At 27.5% G+C, this 23,856-nt stretch overlaps 2 protein-coding genes across 5 annotated transcripts in view; one reads left to right on the top strand and one right to left on the bottom strand.

Annotated features, from left to right (window-relative positions):
- The window catches only part of LOC145259076 (dimethyladenosine transferase 1, mitochondrial-like), a 248,508-nt gene that overhangs the window by 155,591 nt on the left and 69,061 nt on the right, over positions 1-23,856 (bottom strand). The gene's annotated exons all lie outside the window — the stretch shown is intronic.
- Positions 1-23,856, top strand: part of LOC145259077 (dual specificity protein phosphatase 23-like) — a 152,417-nt gene that overhangs the window by 62,651 nt on the left and 65,910 nt on the right. For 2 of the 4 annotated variants that reach the window (XM_080116711.1, XM_080116710.1), the window contains exon 3: positions 9,963-10,116. The exons of the other annotated variants lie outside the window; for them this stretch is intronic. In XM_080116711.1, the coding sequence (XP_079972837.1) occupies positions 9,963-10,116 (154 nt within the window). The remainder of the gene's footprint in view (positions 1-9,962; positions 10,117-23,856) is intronic. 4 annotated transcript variants of the gene reach the window in all.

The raw sequence follows: 23,856 nt of genomic DNA on the forward strand, positions 1-23,856 counted from the left end.
AAGCACTAAGTTAAAAAAATAAAAAAAACTTAAAAAAACACTAAGTTAAAAAAATAAAAAAATTACAAAAGCACTAAGTTAAAAAAATAAAAAAAATTACAAAAGCACTAAGTTAAAAAAATAAAAAAAACTTACAAAAACACTAAGTTAAAAAAAAATACAAAAGCACTAAGTTAAAAAAACTTAAAAAAACTTACAAAAGCACTAAGTTAAAAAAAATAAAAAAAACTTACAAAAGCACTAAGTTAAAAAAATAAAAAAAAATTACGAAAACACTAAGTTAAAAAAATAAAAAAATTACAAAAACACTAAGTTAAAAAAAAAATTACAAAAGCATTAATTTAAAAAAAATTTAAAAAAATTACAAAAGCACTAAGTTAAAAAAATAAAAAAAACTTACAAAAGCACTAAGTTTAAAAAATAAAAAAAACTTACAAAAACACTAAGTTAAAAAAATAAAAAAAACTTACAAAAGCACTAAGTTAAAAAAATTTTTTTTAAATTACAAAAGCACTAAGTTAAAAATATTAAAGAAAACTTACAAAAGCACTAAGTTAAAAATATTAAAGAAAACTTACAAAAGCACTAAGTTAAAAAAATAAAAAGGACTTACAAAAGTACTAAGTTAAAAAAATAAAAAAAACTTACAAAAAGTACTAAGTTGAAAAAAATATTACAAAAACACTAAGTTAAAAAAAATAAAATAAAAATTACAAAAGCACTAAGTTAAAAAAATAAAATAAAAATTACAAAAGCACTAAGTTAAAAAAATAAAAAAATTACAAAAGCACTAAGTTAAAAAAAATAAAAAAAATTACAAAAGCACTAAGTTAAAAAATTAAAAAAAACTTACAAAAGCACTAAGTTAAAAAAAATTAAAAAAAACTTACAAAAGCACTAAGTTAAAAAAATAAAAAGAACTTACAAAAGTACTAAGTTAAAAAAAATAAAAAAAATTACAAAAGCACTAAGTTAAAAAAAATAAAAACATTACAAAAGCACTAAGTTAAAAAAAAAAACTTACAAAAACACTAAGTTAAAAAAATAAAACAATTACAAAAGCAGTAAGTTAAAAAAATAAAAAATTACACAAGAACTAATTTAAAAAAACAAATAAAATTACAAAAGCACTAATTTAAAAAAATAAAAAAATTACAAAAACACTAAGTTAAAAAAAAAAAAATTACAAAAACACTAAGTTAAAAAAAATATAAAATTACAAAAACACTAAGTTAAAAAAATAAAACATTACAAAAACACTAAGTTAAAAAAAATAATAAATTACAAAGCACTAAGTTAAAAAAAATAAAAAATTACAAAAACACTAAGTTAAAAAAATTAAAAAAGTACAAAAGCACTAAGTTAAAAAAAATAAAAAATTACAAAAGCACTAAGTTAAAAAAAAAAAAATTTACAAAAGTACTAAGTTAAAAAAATAAAAAAATTACAAAAGCACTAAGTTAAAAAATTAAAAAATTACAAAAACACTAAGTTAAAAAAATAAAACATTACAAAAGCACTAAGTTAAAAAATTAAAAAATTACAAAAGCACTAAGTAAAAAATTAAAAAATTACAAAAGCACTAAGTAAAAAATTAAAAAATTACAAAAGCACTAAGTTAAAAAAAATAAAAAAATTACAAAAGCACTAAGTTAAAAAAATAAAAAACTTACAAAAACACTAAGTTAAAAAAATAAAACAATTACAAAAGCAGTAAGTTAAAAAAAATAAAAAATTACAAAAACACTAAGTTAAAAAAAATAAAAAAAATTACAAAAACACTAAGTTAAAAAAATAAAACATTACAAAAACACTAAGTTAAAAAAAATAAAAAATTACAAAAGCACTAAGTTAAAAAAAATAAAAAATTACAAAAGCACTAAGTTAAAAAAAATAAAAACTTACAAAAACACTAAGTTAAAAAAATAAAACAATTACAAAAGCACTAAGTTAAAAAAAATAAAAAATTACAAAAACACTAAGTTAAAAAAAATAAAAAATTACAAAAACACTAAGTTAAAAACATAAAACATTACAAAAACACTAAGTTAAACAAAATAAAAAATTACAAAAGCACTAAGTTAAAAAAAATAAAAAATTACAAAAACACTAAGTTAAAAAAATTAAAAAATTACAAAAGCACTGAGTTAAAAAAATAAAAAAATACAAAAGCACTAAGTTAAAAAAAATAAAAAATTACAAAAACACTAAGTTAAAAAATTAAAAAATTACAAAAACACTAAGTTAAAAAAAATAAAAAAATACAAAAGCACTAAGTTAAAAAAAATAAAAAAATTACAAAAGCACTAAGTTAAAAAAATGAAAAAAATTACAAAAACACTAAGTTAAAAAAATTAAAAAATTACAAAAACACTAAGTTAAAAAAAATAAAAAAATACAAAAACACTAAGCTAAAAAAAATAAAAAAATTACAAAAGCACTAAGTTAAAAAAAATAAAAAATTACAAAAACACTAAGTTAAAAAAAATAAAAAATTACAAAAACACTAAGTTAAAAAAAATAAAAAAATACAAAAGCACTAAGTTAAAAAAAATAAAAAAATTACAAAAGCACTAAGTTAAAAAAAATAAAAAATTACAAAAACACTAAGTTAAAAAAAATAAAAAATTACAAAAACACTAAGTTAAAAAAATAAAAAATTACAAAAGCACTAAGTTAAAAAAAATAAAAAATTACAAAAACACTAAGTTAAAAAAAATAAAAAAATACAAAAGCACTAAGTTAAAAAAAATAAAAAAATTACAAAAGATCTAAGTTAAAAAAAATAAAAAATTACAAAAACACTAAGTTAAAAAATTAAAAAAAACTTACAAAAGCACTAAGTTAAAAAAAATAGAAAATACAAAAGCACTAAGTTAAAAAAATAGAAAAATTACAAAAGCACTAAGTTAAAAAAATAAAAAAATTACAAAAGCACTAAGTTAAAAAAAATAAAAAATTACAAAAACACTAAGTTAAAAAAATAAAAAATTACAAAAGCATTAAGTTAAAAAAATTAAAAAAAATACAAAAGCACTAAGTTAAAAAATGAAAAAAATACAAAAGCACTAAGTTAAAAAAATGAAAAAAATTACAAAAGCACTAAGTTAAAAAAAATAAAAAAATACAAAAGCAGTAAGTTAAAAAAAAATAAAAAATTACAAAAGCATTAAGTTAAAAAAATTAAAAAAATTACAAAAGCACTAAGTTAAAAAATTAAAAAATACGAAAGCACTAAGTTAAAAAAAATAAAAAAATACAAAAGCACTAAGTTAAAAAAAATAAAAAAATTACAAAAGCACTAAGTTAAAAAAATGAAAAAAATTACAAAAGCACTAAGTTAAAAAAAATGAAAACATACAAAAGCAGTAAGTAAAAAAAAATAAAAAATTACAAAAGCATTAAGTTAAAAAAATTAAAAAAATTACAAAAGCACTAAGTTAAAAAATTAAAAAAATACAAAAGCACTAAGTTAAAAAAAATAAAAAAATACAAAAGCACTAAGTTAAAAAAAATAAAAAAATTACAAAAGCACTAAGTTAAAAAAATGAAAAAAATTACAAAAGCACTAAGTTAAAAAAAATAAAAAATTACAAAAACACTAAGTTAAAAAAATAAAAAATTACAAAAGCATTAAGTTAAAAAAATTTAAAAAATTACAAAAGCACTAAGTTAAAAAATTAAAAAAATACAAAAGCACTAAGTTAAAAAAAATAAAAAAATTACAAAAGCACTAAGTTAAAAAAAATAAAAAAATCCAAAAGCACTAAGTAAAAAATAAAAAAATTACAAAAGCACTAAGTTAAAAAAAATAAAAAAATACAAAAGCACTAAGTTAAAAAAAATAAAAAAATACAAAAGCACTAAGTTAAAAAAAATAAAAAAATTACAAAAGCACTAAGTTAAAAAAAATAAAAAATTACAAAAACACTAAGTTAAAAAAAATAAAAAATTACAAAAGCACTAAGTTAAAAAAAATAAAAAAATACAAAAACACTAAGTTAAAAAAATGAAAAAAATTACAAAAGCACTAAGTTAAAAAAAATAAAAAAATACAAAAGCAGTAAGTTAAAAAAAATAAAAAATTACAAAAGCATTAAGTTAAAAAAATTAAAAAAATTACAAAAGCACTAAGTGAAAAAATTAAAAAAATACAAAAGCACTAAGTTAAAAAAACTAAAAAAATACAAAAGCACTAAGTTAAAAAAAATAAAAAATTACAAAAGCACTAAGTTAAAAAAATGAAAAAACTTACAAAAGCACTAAGTTAAAAAAAATAAAAAAATACAAAAGCAGTAAGTTAAAAAAAATAAAAAATTACAAAAGCATTAAGTTAAAAAAATTAAAAAAATTACAAAAGCACTAAGTTAAAAAATTAAAAAAATACAAAAGCACTAAGTTAAAAAAAATAAAAAAATACAAAAGCACTAAGTTAAAAAAAATAAAAAAATTACAAAAGCACTAAGTTAAAAAAATGAAAAAAATTACAAAAGCACTAAGTTAAAAAAATAAAAAATTACAAAAAGCACTAAGTTAAAAAAAATAAAAAATTACAAAAGCATTAAGTTAAAAAAATTAAAAAAATTACAAAAGCACTAAGTAAAAAAATTAAAAAAATACAGAAGCACTAAGTAAAAAATAAAAAAATTACAAAAGCACTAAGTTAAAAAAAATAAAAAAATACAAAAGCACTAAGTTAAAAAAAATTAAAAAATTACAAAAGCACTAAGTAAAAAATAAAAAAATTACAAAAGCACTAAGTAAAAAATAAAAAAATTACAAAAGCACTAAGTTAAAAAAAATAAAAAAATTGCAAAAGCACTAAGTTAAAAAAATAAAAAAATTACAAAAGCACTAAGTTAAAAAAAATAAAAAAATACAAAAGCACTAAGTAAAAAATAAAAAAATTACAAAAGCACTAAGTTAAAAAAAATAAAAAAATTACAAAAGCACTAAGTAAAAAATAAAAAAATACAAAAGCACTAAGTTAAAAAAAATAAAAAAAACTTACAAAAGCACTAAGTTAAAAAAATAAAAAAATTACAAAAGCACAAAGATAAAAAATTAAAAAATTACAAAAACACTAAGTTAAAAAAATAAAACATTACAAAAGCACTAAGTTAAAAAATTAATAAATTACAAAAGCACTAAGCAAAAAAATTAAAAAATTACAAAAGCACTAACTTAAAAAAAATAAAAAATTACAAAAACACTAAGTTAAGAAAATTAAAAAACTTACAAAAGCACTAGGTTAAAAAAATAAAAAAATTACAAAAGCACTAAGGTAAAAAAATAAAAAAATTACAAAAGCACTAAGATAAAAAATTAAAAAATTACAAAAACACTAAGTTAAAAAAATAAAACATTACAAAAGCACTAAGTTAAAAAAATAAAATAAAATTACAAAAGCAGTAAGTTAAAAAAAATAAAAAATTACAAAAGCACTAATTTAAAAAAATAAAAAAAATTACAAAAGCACTAAGTTAAAAAAATGAAAAAATTACAAAAACACTAAGTTAAAAAAATAAAAAAATTACAAAAGCAGTGAGTTAAAAAAATAAAAAATTACAAAAGCACTAATTTAAAAAAATAAAAAAATTACAAAAACACTAAGTTAAAAAAAATAAAAAATTACAAAAACACTAAGTTAAAAAAATAAAACATTACAAAAACACTAAGTTAAAAAAAATAAAAAATTACAAAAGCACTAAGTTAAAAAAAATAAAAAATTACAAAAACACTAAGTTAAAAAAATAAAAAATTACAAAAGCACTAAGTTAAAAAAAAATAAAAAATTACAAAAGCACTAAGTTAAAAAAATAAAAAAATTACAAAAGCACTAAGTTAAAAAAATAAAAAACTTATAAAAGCACTAAGTTAAAAAAATAAAAAAATTACAAAAGCACTAAGTAAAAAATAAAAAAATACAAAAGCACTAAGTTAAAAAAAATAAAAAAAACTTACAAAAGCACTAAGTTAAAAAAATAAAAAAATTACAAAAGCACAAAGATAAAAAATTAAAAAATTACAAAAACACTAAGTTAAAAAAATAAAACATTACAAAAGCACTAAGTTAAAAAATTAATAAATTACAAAAGCACTAAGCAAAAAAATTAAAAAATTACAAAAGCACTAAGTTAAAAAAAATAAAAAATTACAAAAACACTAAGTTAAGAAAATTAAAAAACTTACAAAAGCACTAGGTTAAAAAAATAAAAAAATTACAAAAGCACTAAGGTAAAAAAATAAAAAAATTACAAAAGCACTAAGATAAAAAATTAAAAAATTACAAAAACACTAAGTTAAAAAAATAAAACATTACAAAAGCACTAAGTTAAAAAAATAAAATAAAATTACAAAAGCAGTAAGTTAAAAAAAATAAAAAATTACAAAAGCACTAATTTAAAAAAATAAAAAAAATTACAAAAGCACTAAGTTAAAAAAATGAAAAAATTACAAAAACACTAAGTTAAAAAAATAAAAAAATTACAAAAGCAGTGAGTTAAAAAAATAAAAAATTACAAAAGCACTAATTTAAAAAAATAAAAAAATTACAAAAACACTAAGTTAAAAAAAATAAAAAATTACAAAAACACTAAGTTAAAAAAATAAAACATTACAAAAACACTAAGTTAAAAAAAATAAAAAATTACAAAAGCATTAAGTTAAAAAAATTAAAAAAATTACAAAAGCACTAAGTTAAAAAATTAAAAAAATACAAAAGCACTAAGTTAAAAAAACTAAAAAAATACAAAAGCACTAAGTTAAAAAAAATAAAAAATTACAAAAGCACTAAGTTAAAAAAATGAAAAAACTTACAAAAGCACTAAGTTAAAAAAAATAAAAAAATACAAAAGCAGTAAGTTAAAAAAAATAAAAAATTACAAAAGCATTAAGTTAAAAAAATTAAAAAAATTACAAAAGCACTAAGTTAAAAAATTAAAAAAATACAAAAGCACTAAGTTAAAAAAAATAAAAAAATACAAAAGCACTAAGTTAAAAAAAATAAAAAAATTACAAAAGCACTAAGTTAAAAAAATGAAAAAAATTACAAAAGCACTAAGTTAAAAAAATAAAAAATTACAAAAAGCACTAAGTTAAAAAAAATAAAAAATTACAAAAGCATTAAGTTAAAAAAATTAAAAAAATTACAAAAGCACTAAGTAAAAAAATTAAAAAAATACAGAAGCACTAAGTAAAAAATAAAAAAATTACAAAAGCACTAAGTTAAAAAAAATAAAAAAATACAAAAGCACTAAGTTAAAAAAAATTAAAAAATTACAAAAGCACTAAGTAAAAAATAAAAAAATTACAAAAGCACTAAGTAAAAAATAAAAAAATTACAAAAGCACTAAGTTAAAAAAAATAAAAAAATTGCAAAAGCACTAAGTTAAAAAAATAAAAAAATTACAAAAGCACTAAGTTAAAAAAAATAAAAAAATACAAAAGCACTAAGTAAAAAATAAAAAAATTACAAAAGCACTAAGTTAAAAAAAATAAAAAAATTACAAAAGCACTAAGTAAAAAATAAAAAAATACAAAAGCACTAAGTTAAAAAAAATAAAAAAAACTTACAAAAGCACTAAGTTAAAAAAATAAAAAAATTACAAAAGCACAAAGATAAAAAATTAAAAAATTACAAAAACACTAAGTTAAAAAAATAAAACATTACAAAAGCACTAAGTTAAAAAATTAATAAATTACAAAAGCACTAAGCAAAAAAATTAAAAAATTACAAAAGCACTAACTTAAAAAAAATAAAAAATTACAAAAACACTAAGTTAAGAAAATTAAAAAACTTACAAAAGCACTAGGTTAAAAAAATAAAAAAATTACAAAAGCACTAAGGTAAAAAAATAAAAAAATTACAAAAGCACTAAGATAAAAAATTAAAAAATTACAAAAACACTAAGTTAAAAAAATAAAACATTACAAAAGCACTAAGTTAAAAAAATAAAATAAAATTACAAAAGCAGTAAGTTAAAAAAAATAAAAAATTACAAAAGCACTAATTTAAAAAAATAAAAAAAATTACAAAAGCACTAAGTTAAAAAAATGAAAAAATTACAAAAACACTAAGTTAAAAAAATAAAAAAATTACAAAAGCAGTGAGTTAAAAAAATAAAAAATTACAAAAGCACTAATTTAAAAAAATAAAAAAATTACAAAAACACTAAGTTAAAAAAAATAAAAAATTACAAAAACACTAAGTTAAAAAAATAAAACATTACAAAAACACTAAGTTAAAAAAAATAAAAAATTACAAAAGCACTAAGTTAAAAAAAATAAAAAATTACAAAAACACTAAGTTAAAAAAATAAAAAATTACAAAAGCACTAAGTTAAAAAAAAATAAAAAATTACAAAAGCACTAAGTTAAAAAAATAAAAAAATTACAAAAGCACTAAGTTAAAAAAATAAAAAACTTATAAAAGCACTAAGTTAAAAAAATAAAAAAATTACAAAAGCACTAAGTAAAAAATAAAAAAATACAAAAGCACTAAGTTAAAAAAAATAAAAAAAACTTACAAAAGCACTAAGTTAAAAAAATAAAAAAATTACAAAAGCACAAAGATAAAAAATTAAAAAATTACAAAAACACTAAGTTAAAAAAATAAAACATTACAAAAGCACTAAGTTAAAAAATTAATAAATTACAAAAGCACTAAGCAAAAAAATTAAAAAATTACAAAAGCACTAAGTTAAAAAAAATAAAAAATTACAAAAACACTAAGTTAAGAAAATTAAAAAACTTACAAAAGCACTAGGTTAAAAAAATAAAAAAATTACAAAAGCACTAAGGTAAAAAAATAAAAAAATTACAAAAGCACTAAGATAAAAAATTAAAAAATTACAAAAACACTAAGTTAAAAAAATAAAACATTACAAAAGCACTAAGTTAAAAAAATAAAATAAAATTACAAAAGCAGTAAGTTAAAAAAAATAAAAAATTACAAAAGCACTAATTTAAAAAAATAAAAAAAATTACAAAAGCACTAAGTTAAAAAAATGAAAAAATTACAAAAACACTAAGTTAAAAAAATAAAAAAATTACAAAAGCAGTGAGTTAAAAAAATAAAAAATTACAAAAGCACTAATTTAAAAAAATAAAAAAATTACAAAAACACTAAGTTAAAAAAAATAAAAAATTACAAAAACACTAAGTTAAAAAAATAAAACATTACAAAAACACTAAGTTAAAAAAAATAAAAAATTACAAAAGCACTAAGTTAAAAAAAATAAAAAATTACAAAAACACTAAGTTAAAAAAATAAAAAATTACAAAAGCACTAAGTTAAAAAAAAATAAAAAATTACAAAAGCACTAAGTTAAAAAAATAAAAAAATTACAAAAGCACTAAGTTAAAAAAATAAAAAACTTATAAAAGCACTAAGTTAAAAAAATAAAAAAATTACAAAAGCACTAAGTTAAAAAAATAAAAAAAAATTACAAAAAGCACTAAGTTAAAAAAATTAAAAAAAACTTACTAAAAGCACTAAGTTAAAAAAATAAAAAACTTACAAAAAGCACCAAGTTAAAAAAAAAAAATTACAAAAGCACTAAGTTAAAAAAAATAAAAAAAACTTACAAAAAGCACTAAGTTAAAAAAATAAAACAATTACAAACGCACCAAGTTAAAAAAATTTAAAAATTGCAAAAGCACTAAGTTAAAAAAATAAAAAAATTACAAAAGCACTAAGTTAAAGGTTTTAAAAAATCATTAAGCCGCTTCTGCTTTTCCATAGTTCGTATAGTTAACACAAATCTGACGTCACGGAAACATGCGATCAATTTTTCATAATCGTTTGGCAGTCCCTAATTACAAAAGCACTAAGTTAAAAAAAAATAAAAAATTTAAAAAACACTAAGTTAAAAAAATAAAATAAAAAATAAACAAGTTAAAAATAAGCACACATCTTTTGACTTATTTTGACGAACTATACTTTTTCTGATCTCTTCCAGCCTCGTTTTGGTCTGTCTTTTACTGGAGGTTCAATTGTCCGCTGCAGACGGTCTGCAGTCGACTACCGCCACTACCCTATCAAACGAGCCGCCCATAGAGATTCCGTGTTTGCCTACCATTGCTATAGACCCAAGTTCTACACCCCTCGCAGTGGTAGGTAGTATTTTATGTCTGTGCTTCTAACAAATTTACTCCCCCTAATGTTGGTGGCGGCATTTCTTCCCCAGCTTCGCAAAGATTATTTCGTCATAACACAAACTATTATCATCACCATCATCATTATTGTCATCATCATCACTGCTCTAATGGCTGTTACCAGCTAAACTAATCTATCTCTGGCCAGGTCTTTATTAATCCTTCTTTCTCTCATGTCATGTCATGTCGTATTTTCAAACCTACTTATTCTTAACGTAAGTAATCTGGCACGTGAACGATTCATGCATGCACATTCGTAAAACAGTTGGCAAACAGATAAAAATCTGATGACTTCCATGTACCAATTTTTCAATTTTAACCCCTTCGCAGCCCTTTTTTTCCGGATAAAACCCCGATGATTAAAAAGTTTTCCACATGTCCGAATACCCTATATACCAAATCTGTAGATAAAAAATTCGTTTAGTATATAGGTTGACAAGTGTCCTCACACACACACATTCTCACTTTTATAGATAGATTTATTTATTCAATTGTTAAGTGAAGATACAGATTAGTTAAAAAAAAAAGTCCCTCCTCCAGTCGGCATGTTAAGAATGGCTTTCTAAATAATCGCCTGCAGTTTACTGACTGTGCTAAAACAATAACCTTATTGTTTAGAAAGCCATTCTTAGCATAAAAAGGGAGAGGGCTTTGTGAACTATCTCTAGCCAGGTCTTTTTTCTCTCCTCTCCATTTTTATCACTTTCTCCCATATTTTTCATAGCGGCAAACCAAAAGAATGCCCGACTCAAAGTCTGCAGCAAACAGTGTTTGGTCAGATTCAGTTCCTGATATTAAACTTCATCAGTTATATAACTTTAAGTGAGAATTTCAATCTCTCAAATTAATTTATTTATTAAATTGTTAGGTGAAAGTAAAGAATAGTTAACTAAGCCTCACCTCTCCAATTTAAGAATAGCTTTCTAAATTATTATTTCAGCACAGTCAGTAAACTGCAGAACATTATTTAAAAAGCCATTCTTAACATGGGGAAAGGAACTTTGTTAACTATTCTGTACTTTCACCTAACAATTTAACAAATACATTAATAAATTAATATAAATTAGTACATCTTGAATTGAAAGCCATGCTTAATTTTAGAAGAGTTTCTGATGGGTAGTTATTCTATACAAGTTCTGAAGATGAAGAATTTTTAGTGGTTAGCTGTTCTGTACAGGTCCTGGACTTTTATAATTTTGCAGGTAAAAAAACAAAAGATCTTTTTCGTGTTGTCACAAAAAGATTATGTGCTGGAATGCTAAAAAGATTCAATACTTTTATGCAACAATTTTGTTTTCTGATTGGTTGTTAACAGAATGTGGCTCAATTTGATTGGTCAGTTCCTATCGCCAGTGTCTATAAGTAGAATCTTCCAACTTTCACTGAACTTATCCTTATTATATATGAAAAATATTGCAACAGTACAAAACTTGGCAAACCAGAAGAATAAGCGACTCAAGACACTTTGAGTTAGGCATTCTTCTGGTTTGGCTTCTGAACCTTCCCCTGTCAATTGACCCTGCCACATCAACTTCTCTATATCTATTAACCATCATCATCATCAGTTTAACCTGCTGGCATGTGTTGGACGGCTTTTGGAAATCGACTTCAAAACTAAGCTATATTTTTCTTTCTTCTCTAAAATCCATCTTTTCATCTTTTTTCTTGGCCTTCTTCTGCTAACTGACTTCGCTACCTCAACTGTTCTGCATCTACCAAACAAATTACTCTCATCCATCATCATCATCACCAGTTTAACACCTGTTTTGCATACTGGCATGTGTTGGATGGTTTTTAGAAATTTTCCAAACTAACCTATCTCTGACCAGGTCTTTATCTCTCTTTATCTCAAATCCACCCTTATCACTTCTTCCCATGTTTTCCTTGGCTTTTCACTACCAACCGACCCTGCTATCTCAACTGCTCTACATCTACAAACACAAGAACTTTCATTCATTATTTCAATACAACCAAATCAACAAAGGCTCCTGTTCTGCGCACATCCTCCTGTACTCTCCAGATTTAATCGTCTTCTGAGGTCATCTTTAAGACTCACGTCTATTATCATCATCCTGCAGCCTCAGCCGAGATAGAACTCACAACACCCTTCCAGTATTCCCTATCTTTCATAGCACCCAAAAGACCTTTCTTGGAGATGAATGCATCTCGTTGTATCCCATCTGGAAAAGTTTACTTTCGTGATCGATTATGGGTGCAATTAATCACAAAAGTTAACTCACATTACACATCAATGATATCATTTATTGCCATGCAACGCATGTCCTCAACTCCAGCAGGCCAGGCTTCACTTCCATACATCATCACACAATGTACACATAGCCTGCACCTCTAGCAGATAGTGGTAACGCTATGCTGGTTAGTAATATTAAATCTAAGCTTTTATCAAGCACATGACACACCCACTGTATACTTTGCATACCGTTTTTCTTCATGCAACGCATGTCCTCAACCCTCACTAGCCAGGTTTCACTTCCCTATGTGATCGTCTGGGCCTGAACCTGCTACCTCAACTGTTCTACATCTACTTGTAATATTTTGTTGTATTTCGTTTTGTTCCTACGTGTAATGTTTACAACTCATCAAATTCTTTTGCATAACACAATCGTACTCGCCACGTGGCAGTCAATCACGTGAAACGTCATGTTAATAAATTGTGTACTGTTCCTCTATTGCTCATTACAGGGTGGAGCGATAAAGTTGTCGCCCTAAAGAAAACGACACTACAGCTTCATATTGAAAAAAATCAATTCAGGTAACTTGATTATGTAGTAGAGCTGGTTTCTATTCAATGTAGCTGCCTTCAGCTCGAATCACCGTCTCAATATGGGTCTGGAACTGGGAGCATGCCTTTTTAACAAGCGCCGGTAGGAGCTCAGTGAATACGTGGTGGATGGCAGTGATCAGGATGGCTTTGATGTTTTAGGAGGACATGTTGGTGATGTTTTTGAAGTAAGACCGCTGGAAAAATGGTGGGATCTTTCTATCGATCCAGTAGATATCTCACTGCTGATGCAATTCTCTATCTATATAAGAGCCAGGTACGTCCAAGGATGGAATACTGTTGCCACATCTGGACAGGAGCTGCTAGAAAAGACTTGTCCTGCCTTGATAGGGTTCAAAATAGACTTCGTAGCCTCGTAGGAGATGTCCTTTTCTCTTCCTTGCAACCTCTATCTCACAGAAGAGATGTTGCGAGTTTGTCTCTGATGTATCGTTATTTTCATGGAAAGTGTTCGAATGAGCTTCAATCTTTGGTCCCCCCTCGCAAAACTTTCACAAGAAACACTCGTCTAGCTGTAAACACTATCAATAATTCCCCCCACTCTTTATCTGTGCCTAAACCTAAACGTAGATTCCATGAACAAAGCTTTTTTATTAGAACTGCACGCCTGTGGAATTGTCTTCCGTTTTCCTGCTTTCTGGCCGACTACAATATGGTTGTCTTCAAGTCTAACGTAAATAAGTTCTTGATGAGCCGTTCCATATAAGTTATCAAATTTAACAAATTTTCATTACTAATGATTATTATATTGTCCAATTTCTACTGTACACTCTTTAACCCTTATCCTTGAGTGGCCTCTTGGCCTTGATAATGAGTTGATCCTATGAAAAAAAAAAAAAAAAAGAAAAAGAAAAAGTCCAATGTGAACAAGTTCTAATTGAATCGTCCCCCTAAGTAATCCAAGTTTCAAAATTCCCACTGTTTACTGTGCTAAAATCACAATGACTAATGTATACCTATTAACCCTTATCCTCGGGTGGTCTCTGGGCCTTGATAAGTGGTGACACCCTTGTAAAAAAAAAAAAAAAAAAAAAAAAAAAATTAGTCCAGTGGGTTCAGGTCGGGGGAGGAGGAGAGCAGTGAGAGAAGGGTACAAAGCCTAGGCCTCTTTGTACTTGTGTGCTAGCAGCGAGTCCTGCTGCCACACCCAGGATCTGCCAGCAGCCACCTGATTGCACCAGAAGGTCACTACACTCTTCAGTGCATCCAGGTATACTTTGGTGTTGACTTTCAAGCCGACTTCAAGGATGTGAGGTGGCATTTTTTTTTTTTTTTTTTTACAAGGAGGTCACCACTTATCAAGGCCCGGAAGCCACTCAGGGATAAGGGTTATTGCATGTACAGTACGTTGTACGTTAGTGTTGAGATTTCATAAAGTGTCTACTTAAGGGGGCGGTTCATCAGGAATTTGTTTACGTTGGATTTGAAGGCATGATGTAGCCTTCACTTGAAACCACACCAAATACCATAACCGTAGCCAGAAACTTCGTTGATCCATGCCCTCAAGCATTGAACCATTGAAGGTGCTGGCAATGGTCCTGTTGTTATAATTTGGACTGGTAGAGAGCATGAGTTGTACAGCGACGCATTTCCGATCTTGCTCGTTGAACATTGTGTCACTTTCAAGCATAATAGAAGGCTCCTATTGCTCTTGGGATTTATACACAACTGACCAAATGTTAGACGGTCTGCAACAAAAAAAAAAAGAAAAAAAAAAGGTTTTCATCAAACGGAAATGGAATCATGTCGTCTTTACTACGACAACAATTTTATCATTTCACCTTGCAATTGTTCAGAACTGTTTGTTATTTACCTTGCTTCATAAAGGGAATTGTATCTTGTTACTTAATTTTTCCCCATGTTCACCATTACGGCACACCAGCAATCAAAAATTTACAAAAATATTTTTACATGAGAAAGACGTTTACGTTATTTGAACCAAATGTGGTGTTAATTATAATAAAATCGAACATTTTTATTTCGTTCTCATGTCTGTTCCAGGAGTCCTCTGTGTCTATCCTCTGTTACTCCGCTCTGAAAACAAACCTTTCTCAACACAAATGATAGACGTAAGTCTCTTTGGCTCTTCTGAACAAATGAGTTCAGATTCAGCCATTGATGTTACCACGTCAAACCTGCATTGCAAATTCGCTACCTTAAGGGAGGAATGGTTCTTTATTTTACTATGATCTCAATCTCCATGTGGCAATTCCCGTCGCCTCCACGGAAAATGTGTTCGCCCATCTTCTCTGAGATTCAAAGACCGGTTTTCCGATCTGCTGTCTACCATCCAAAAATCTCTTTTTATTGTTTTTCAACATTAAATTGTAAATGTTTACCGGCAATGAACTATATATACAAGATCAAAGTGTAGTATCTGTTCTGCTACAGTTTTTTGGTCGCAGTTAATGGAGGAAAAATCCTTCACGACTGATACATTTTAAATTTTTGTTACTGACCAGAGTGCCCCTTTTTGGGGAGCTGGTCCCCCCCCCTTAAAAACCGACCTCATGTCTAACTCTGCCCTCATGGGGAGGTAAGTAAACAAAAACAAAAAAAAGTCAGACTGATCTTGTAAGCCTTTGGGCCAAGATCAAGTGTAGTATCTGTTCTGATGCTACACTTCACATTTTCTGTTGTCGGTTAGTAGAGGAGAAATCCTTTCATGACTGAGACAATTTCTATTTTTGTTCCTTCCGCTACATTAAAAACTGACCTTGGTGTCTAACTCTGCCCTCATGGAGAGGCAAGTATATATAAATAGGATAATCACGTTCCACGAACGATTCTGTGATGTTAAAATATGACAACATCACCCCATGTCAACGTGTTGCATCCAGTTATTTTGTAGAAGAATTTTATTCTTCAAGCTAGTTGTATCTTTAATCGCGAGTTTGTAGTGTTTGGTTTGGTTGTTTTATAGTGTATTTTATCGGTTTTGTTCACTGCCCTGCAGAACATGAATGAGTTTTGCAATGGGAGAGGGAAAAGGGTTACAGTATTAATGTTTGGTACATTTTAAGTTAGGAAACCAGTCAGGAAGTGGGGAAGATAGAAAGAGAAAGGGGAAATCAGAAGAAGGAAAAGGGGGGGGGTTGTTTTTGCTTTTAGTTTTGTCGAACATAATCAAGTTTTGCAAAAGAAAGTAGAAAAAAGCATCAGTGTTAGGCGCATTTTCGTCTCAGGAAGCCAATATCTTCAGACAGCCTGATCTGGTAATACCAGTTATATCACGGAGAACACAACCTAACCATTTCATACCACACGCACTAACACATTTTTCCGGACATTAAAAAAAATATATCATTGTTGAAGAAAGACACAACCATCTTTTTTGTAACGCATTAGTTAAACACACACCTACAGCCATGCTTACAACAGACCGCTTTTGAACTTAAGAATTTCTAAACTAAAACAATGACCCCAATTCTCTATATCGCACTGGCCACAACTGCCAGTCTGCTTATGTAGGACCCATTATCTAACATACTAAACCAACGTGGCCATACCATCAAAGTCTACCCTTTTGCACACATCTCCCTATACTGTTCAGGTTTAATCTTCCTCCGAGATTATCAGATCTAAGCCTATCTTTAGGATTCACATTACACATTCATCGTATCATTCTCACATCATTTCTCTCCATGCAACGCATGTCCTCAACCCTCACTATCCAGGTTTCACTTTCATTCATCATGACACTGCGTACTCATGCCTGATAGACTCTTCCCTTTGCTTGGCCAGGTCTCACTTCTACTTAACAAACCGTGGTGTTCAGATGTCTGGTGATGACCAAGACTGACTCCTTATATCTTATATTATTTTCCTTCATGCAACGCATATCCTCAATCCTTACTGGCCAGGTTTCAGTTTTGATTAACAAGCAGTAACCTGTGATGCCCAGAGCAAGTTCTTAATGGTATGCCCCAAAGATTCAAGTATAAGTCCTAGTACTGAAAAATATTATGAGTTTGAATATTATTGGATAACCCTAATTTGGATACATCCCCTGCATGCCGGTAACCAAGCAAGAGACCCATATCTTAGGACGTTTTTATCACTCTTTCTCTCATCCATTCTTTAATTGTGACCAAACTAACTAAGTCTCCTGTTTTGCACATATCTCCCTATGCTATCCAGATTTAATTTTCCTCCATTATTCTGGAACTGAAGAATAAACTTTTCAAAATAACATTCACCCTAAAAAAAAAAAAAAATAGACACATAAAAATAAAAAAACAGAAGAGAGGAAGTCATACTAAATATAGTCCACATAAGACATTCACACCTAAGCCACAATTATTTATTAGAACAAGAACAACAGCCAAAGTACCAATGTGGATATATACTAACTATAAAACATTTGAGGACTGTGAAAATACGAACTCTCTAAGAAGAAAATATTTGGACAAAGTAAGGAATAAGGGCCCTGATCGATTTCATCGCGAAAAAAGAAAAAAAGTACACCTTTCCCTTGACACTGGTCTGACCTTCATCTTTGCATTCACACACGCATATTGTAAACAAATATACTAAAACGAGAACAACAATCATGAGAACTGAAGAAAGAAAATGAACTTTTCAAAAATAACATCCACCCTCAAAAAAAATGGAAAGAAAAGAAAATTAAAAAAAAAAAACAATCAGAAGACAACAAATCGTATTAAATCAACGCCATGTCAGACATTCACACCTAACCCACATTATTTATTAAAACAAGAAAAAACAATCAAATTGCCAATGTGGATATATACTAACTATAAAAAAAATTATTTGAGGATTGTAAAAATACAAACTAAGGGGAAAATATTTTAATAAATGAAAATTTGAAAAAAATACTCAAAGAAATTAAAACCAAAAAGATCATGAACTTTTGTTAAAAAAAAAAATTTTTTAAAAATTGAATATACAATAAAATCTAATTTTTTTTGCCACCAATATAAAAACTTACAAAAACTCTAAATGCACATAGCAAACAAAACATTAACATTATACAAACATAAAATCACAAACAAAGCACAGCAAACATCCATATACAAAACAACCTTTCTAGCATGAATTAAATAACATCCATCCTCAAAAAATGGACACAGGAAAATTAAACAAACACAAGACAAGGAATCATAGTAAATCGACTCCACGTCAGACATTCCAACCTAACTCACAATTAATTATTATAACAAATTGCTAACTATAAAACTATAAAACATTTATTTCATGATTGTAAAAATACAGCTCTCTAAGAGGAAAATATTTTAATCAACGAAAATTTGAAAAAATACTTTTGAAACCAAAAAGATCATGAACTTCATAAAAAAAATTGGAATATGCAATAAAATCTAATTTTTTTTACCATCAATATAAAAAGTTACAAAAAAATCTAAATGTAAATAACAAACAAAACATCAATATTATTCAAACATAAAATCACAAACAAAACATCAATATTATTCAAACATAAAATCACAAACAAAACATAGCAAACATCCATATACAAAACAACCTTCCTAGCATGAATTAATACCGAAGGTCGATATGCCACTAAACAAACGAACGAAAAAATATTTGAAAATATAATTATAAAAACTTGAAGCATAACCTCCTCCCAGAGTTACTGGTGCCAACATTAAATAACCGAAAAGGGTTGATATGCCATAAAACAAAACCAACCAATCAACCATTATTCTGTTTCATTGATTAACGCTTACCTCCCTTGATTTACTCATCAATTTTTTTTTTGAAAGAAAAATTAATTTTACTGTCACAATTATTTGTAATTGTTACATTTATCTATTACTAGCGGGATCTGTGAAAATTCCACAGCATACTCATTCATATGTAATATATTGATGTTGCCATTCTGTGGATGTTCAGCATAAATGGATAAATGATATTATTGTACCTATTTACTATGCCTCCCCCCAGGACAGGGTTAGACACCAGCGTCGTTTTTTTTAACGTGGAGAAAAGATACAAAAAAAAAAAAATTGTCTCAGTCGTGAAGGACTGATCCTCCACCGAAAGAGAACAAGAAATAGAAGTGCAGCATCTGAAGAACAGATGGTATTTATTTGCTCCCCCACCGAGCAAATTAGGCACAAGGCCGATTTTTAATGTGAGGAGTGAAGGGAGGGGGAAGGGAAAAAGGGGACCAGCTCCCGAGAGGTGGGAAATGGGAGCTGGTTAAAGGTCAGGCATGTGGGGTTGCCCCCACATCTGGTCTTTGCTAGTCATAGCTAGTCATAGCTTGCAGTATCTGCCGGAACAGATGGTATTTATTTGCTCCCCCACCGAGCAAATTAGGCACAAGGCCGATTTTTAATGTGAGGAGTGAAGGGAGGGGGAAGGGGAAAAGGGGACCAGCTCCCGAGAGGTGGGAAATGGGAGCTGGTTAAAGGTCAGACATGTGGGGTTGCCCCCACATCTGGTCTTTGCTAGTCATAGCTAGTCATAGTTTGCAGCATCTGCCGGAACAGATGGTATTTATTTGCTCCCCCACTGAGCAAATTAGGCACAAGGCCGTTTTTAATGTGAGGTAAAAACCAGCTCCCCTAAAAGGGGTCACTCTGGTTACCAAAAATAATAATTGTCCCAGTATAGAGGGTTTCCCCTCCATTGACTGGTACAAATTATCTTAAGTGCAGTATCTGCCGGAACAGATACTACACTTTGATCTTGACCAAAAGGCCCTGATATTATTGTAGCTCTTTTGTTAAATCTGCAAAAGTATTTATCTAAGCTAGCAGGGACGTCCGGTTTAGCCCGGTCGTAAAATATGCTTAAATATGATATTTTAATTTATGCAGATTTTGTATATATTATTATAGAGTTAATGTTCTATCGATTTTTATGTATTATACAGTTGTGATTTCAAAAATAAAAAATACACTCATATGACTTGGGTGCATCAGCCTGAATCGAAGCTGAAGAAATAAAATATATATGTATATATAACTCGAGTTACTTCAGTTATAGATATAATTTCAAAAGAAAAGAAAATGCATTTGGGAATGATTACAAAATCCGAAAATTGGAAGAGAAATTGCAATCGAGGCGGCTAGAGATGCTAGATGCAAAAGCAAGGCAGCTGAGTAAGGGGTCTTGCGCTGAAGCAGGTCAGCTGCAACAGATCGCCGAGACTCGATGGTCTGCCTTACGAATTGTATTTGAGGCTGTCGCCCATGTTGATACCGATTCTGACGGGTCAAGTCACAAAGGGAGTGGTCACATTGCTGAGGAAAACAGATAGGCATGGCAGGGAAGAACTAGATGTTTACGACCGGGCAATGTCGGGCGGCCTTCTAGCATATATATATATATATATATATATATATATATATATATATATATATATATATATATATATACAGAGCTAAAGATTTTGGCCAATCGGCTGCAGGTCGGTCGTTATCGGCGAATTGATCGAACCAGAGCTGTGAAGTGGAGATCTGTTCAAAACAACTGACACCTGATCCATGCGATCTCAGAGGAAGGGATAGAAGATGCCACGGAAGCCGCACTGATCAATTTGGATCAGCCCATAGCTTTTGATAGGGTCGACCATCTTTCATGTATGTTTTTATTACACCATTTTGTATTTTCAAGTAAAGTCACTAAAACTTAAATTTCCTGATTAATCAATTGTATTTATTTTGATGTACACTAATAAAAACATATTCTATTCAGTATTTTATTAATTTATAACTAATTTATATATATTTACTTATAATAATATTAATAATTGTTATATAACATATGTCTATATATTTATTTTATACGGAACTAATTATAAAATATGTGTTTTATTTCCGCTTATACCAATTGCTGATTTTATCTCAATTTTATACCCATATTAAATTCATTTATATTACTGTTTTAATTGAATTTATTATTACATAAATTATAATTCTTTTATTGTCATTTAATTATTTTTCATTAATCTTAATTTTAATATAAAATTTCCCTTTGTAATATTTTATTGTAATTTGTTTTAAAACAGTTAAAGACCAAGAATTCACTTTTCTATTTAAATGAGTTATTTCCCTTTGTCAAACTTAGTTATATTAAACGATTTTTTATTATACGAGCAGATTAGCTCGGCTTAGCTTGGGCCCTATGTACTGTTCATAACGTTATGTGCATATGTATATATATATTAAAAAGTTTGACTCATGTCCAGATAACGTACATCTAAAATTTCAAGTGTTTAGACCAAAAATTGGCAGAGGAGTTTGGTAGAGTCGGCAAAGGTCAACTTTTTTTTAACTTTAACCTCTTAGCAGCCAAATTTTCGCCCCAAAACGGATTAAAAAGCTTGCTACATGTCTGAATGCCCTTTATGTAAAATTTCAAATATTTAGATAAAAAATTGGCTGAGTAATTTGGTAGAGACCAAAGAAGTTAAATTTTTTTTAAACTTTGACCCTAATTTTGAGCCCTTAACATTGGTTTTTGGCTCAAATCAAAGTAAAAAGCTTCATCTATGTCCAAGTAACTCACATCTAAAATTTCAAGTGTCTAGACCCAAAATTGACGGAGGAGTTTGGTAGAGTTTTCAAAGGTCAAATCGTTGAACTTTGATCCCTTGACAGCCAAATTTCCGTCCGATAACAGATTAAAAAGATTTTCCCAAATCTCATTACCCTTTAAGTCAAATCTCGAGTCTGTAGACTGAAATTTGACAGAGTAGTTTGGTAGGGAAATGTACACACACACACACAGACAATTTTACTTTTATAGATATATAAATAGATTGATAAATACTGTATTTATCTATTTTTAATGCGATTTTATTATATATTATTTATTAATCCAATTTGTATTATAAATTGATTATCTTATTTATTTAAATTAAATAATGTAAACATTTAAAACATTTCAATATAAATTAATATATATTTATGGATTTTATTTATCAAAAATCAAAGTTAAATTATAATATTCAAATCAACGATAAGTTGGTATGTCTATTGGTTAAGTTTCCAGAATTATATTTCATCTACTCTAATTTATTGAATTAAAATATATCCCAATTTGTATTATTTTTAATTTTCTCTATATAAATAAAATGAACCCATTTTTCCCGTATGATTTTGACCTTAATAGGATTAAAAATTAAGATATTTCATGCAAATATGATATGCACAAACGGCAGAACAATATCTGAGGTGTGTTATAGGCTTATTATTTCTCAAATTCCTCGATAATCTTAGATTTCTATATTTTTTCTGCTGAGAAGTCACGGTCAAAATCGGTTAAGATCAATGGAAGTGGTAAAATATTTTCTCTCTTATAAATTCCTCCTCTCCCTGCCACCACTTAACACCGTTTGGGGATCGTTCACAAGGAACAGTTGAGAAGAGAACACCGGTTTGGCTTCGTAGTTCTTTCATGTGAAGTTATTTAAAATCACTAAACTAAGCTGCAGTGCTCTGTGGTGTAGTGGTTAGCGTGCTGGACAATTTACATTATATTTTCACGTTCGCGCCGACCTACCGTAGTCGTTTTTTTTTTTTTTCCTAAACAACTAGAATGGACTTTTCTTGGTGGCCGAACTGTTAACGTTGCAGATGTTTTTTTTTCACACTTTATTTTCCTACTTTTACTCATGACTCCGGGTTTGATCCTTCCTACTTACCTACCATAACATTTTTTAAAACTCCACCCCCGTCCTGGAAACAAACACTCGGGCAACGCCGGGTACCCCCGCTAGTTTATTAATATATTTAAATGATCACGCACTTAATTTATTTTATATTTTATCCGTAAATTCTAATTCTAAGTATTTGATATCCTTTAAGCTATTCTTTCGTTTGAGTATTATCTAATTATGATTTTTATCGACATATATTTTACTTCAATCTATCATATATTCATTAATTTGTATATTTTGTTCAATTTAATTTTAATTTTATTTAATAAAATTTTTTTTTTTAATTTGATCTATTATATACTAGTGGGGAGTACCCGGCGATGCCCGCGTGTTTCGAGGTGTGGTTTTGGGTAGATCAAAACAAAAGAATAAGCGAAGACTTCTTGCCTGGGTGTTTACGGGGGAGGGTGGGGGTCGAGGTGTGCTTTTGGGTAAATCAAAACAAAAGACATTGCCCGGGTGTTTGTGTCGGGGGGGGGGGAGAGTTAAAAAATAAAGTTTTGGTAGGTAAGTAGGAAGGATTGAACCCGAAACTTTGAGGCAAAGTTAGAAAATAAAGTGTGAAAAAAAAAACCTGCGACACTAACCACTGGGCCAGCAAGAAGTAGTAGAGGAAACATGTTTGAATTTATTCAAGTATTAAGACTTGGCAGGTGTCCGTACTTAAAAATTTTTTTTTTAATTTTTGCTCAACACACACCTCCAAACACCCAGGCAATGCCGGATACCCAGCATAGTATGCATTAAAGGATGGATTCTATAATAATACATACACAATCTGCATAAATTAAAATGTCAGGTTTAAGCATATTGTATGTCCGGGCAACACCAGGTGTCTAGTTAGTAAAAATATAAATGAATGGGTAAACGTTATAGTCCGAGGTAAGAAGTTATTAGAGTAGAAAGATTTCTGGGATTTAGAGACCTCGACAATGAAGTGGGGAGGTGACAGTGGTCAAGTGGTTAACGATGCGCTCTAACAACCCAAGTGTCCCAAGTTCAAATCCAGTTCATTCCACAAAAATCACTTTCATTTAAAGATGTTGGCAACTTTCATGTGGTCCCTTCTGTAATCCATAATAATATTTTTCTAGTCAGAATTTCTTCTGACTAGAAAAATATCAGGGAAACCAATGCCATGTGCGTTGAGGGATCACAAGTGCAATAAGTTCATCAGAGCACATTCTATTAAAACGCTTATAAAACAGGCACTGAGATGCAATATTGCGATGATGGGACAGGG

This window comes from Euprymna scolopes, chromosome 34 (assembly GCF_053919585.1).
Source record: "Euprymna scolopes isolate OS-2025 chromosome 34, ASM5391958v1, whole genome shotgun sequence".
Lineage (NCBI taxonomy): Eukaryota > Metazoa > Mollusca > Cephalopoda > Sepiida > Sepiolidae > Euprymna > Euprymna scolopes.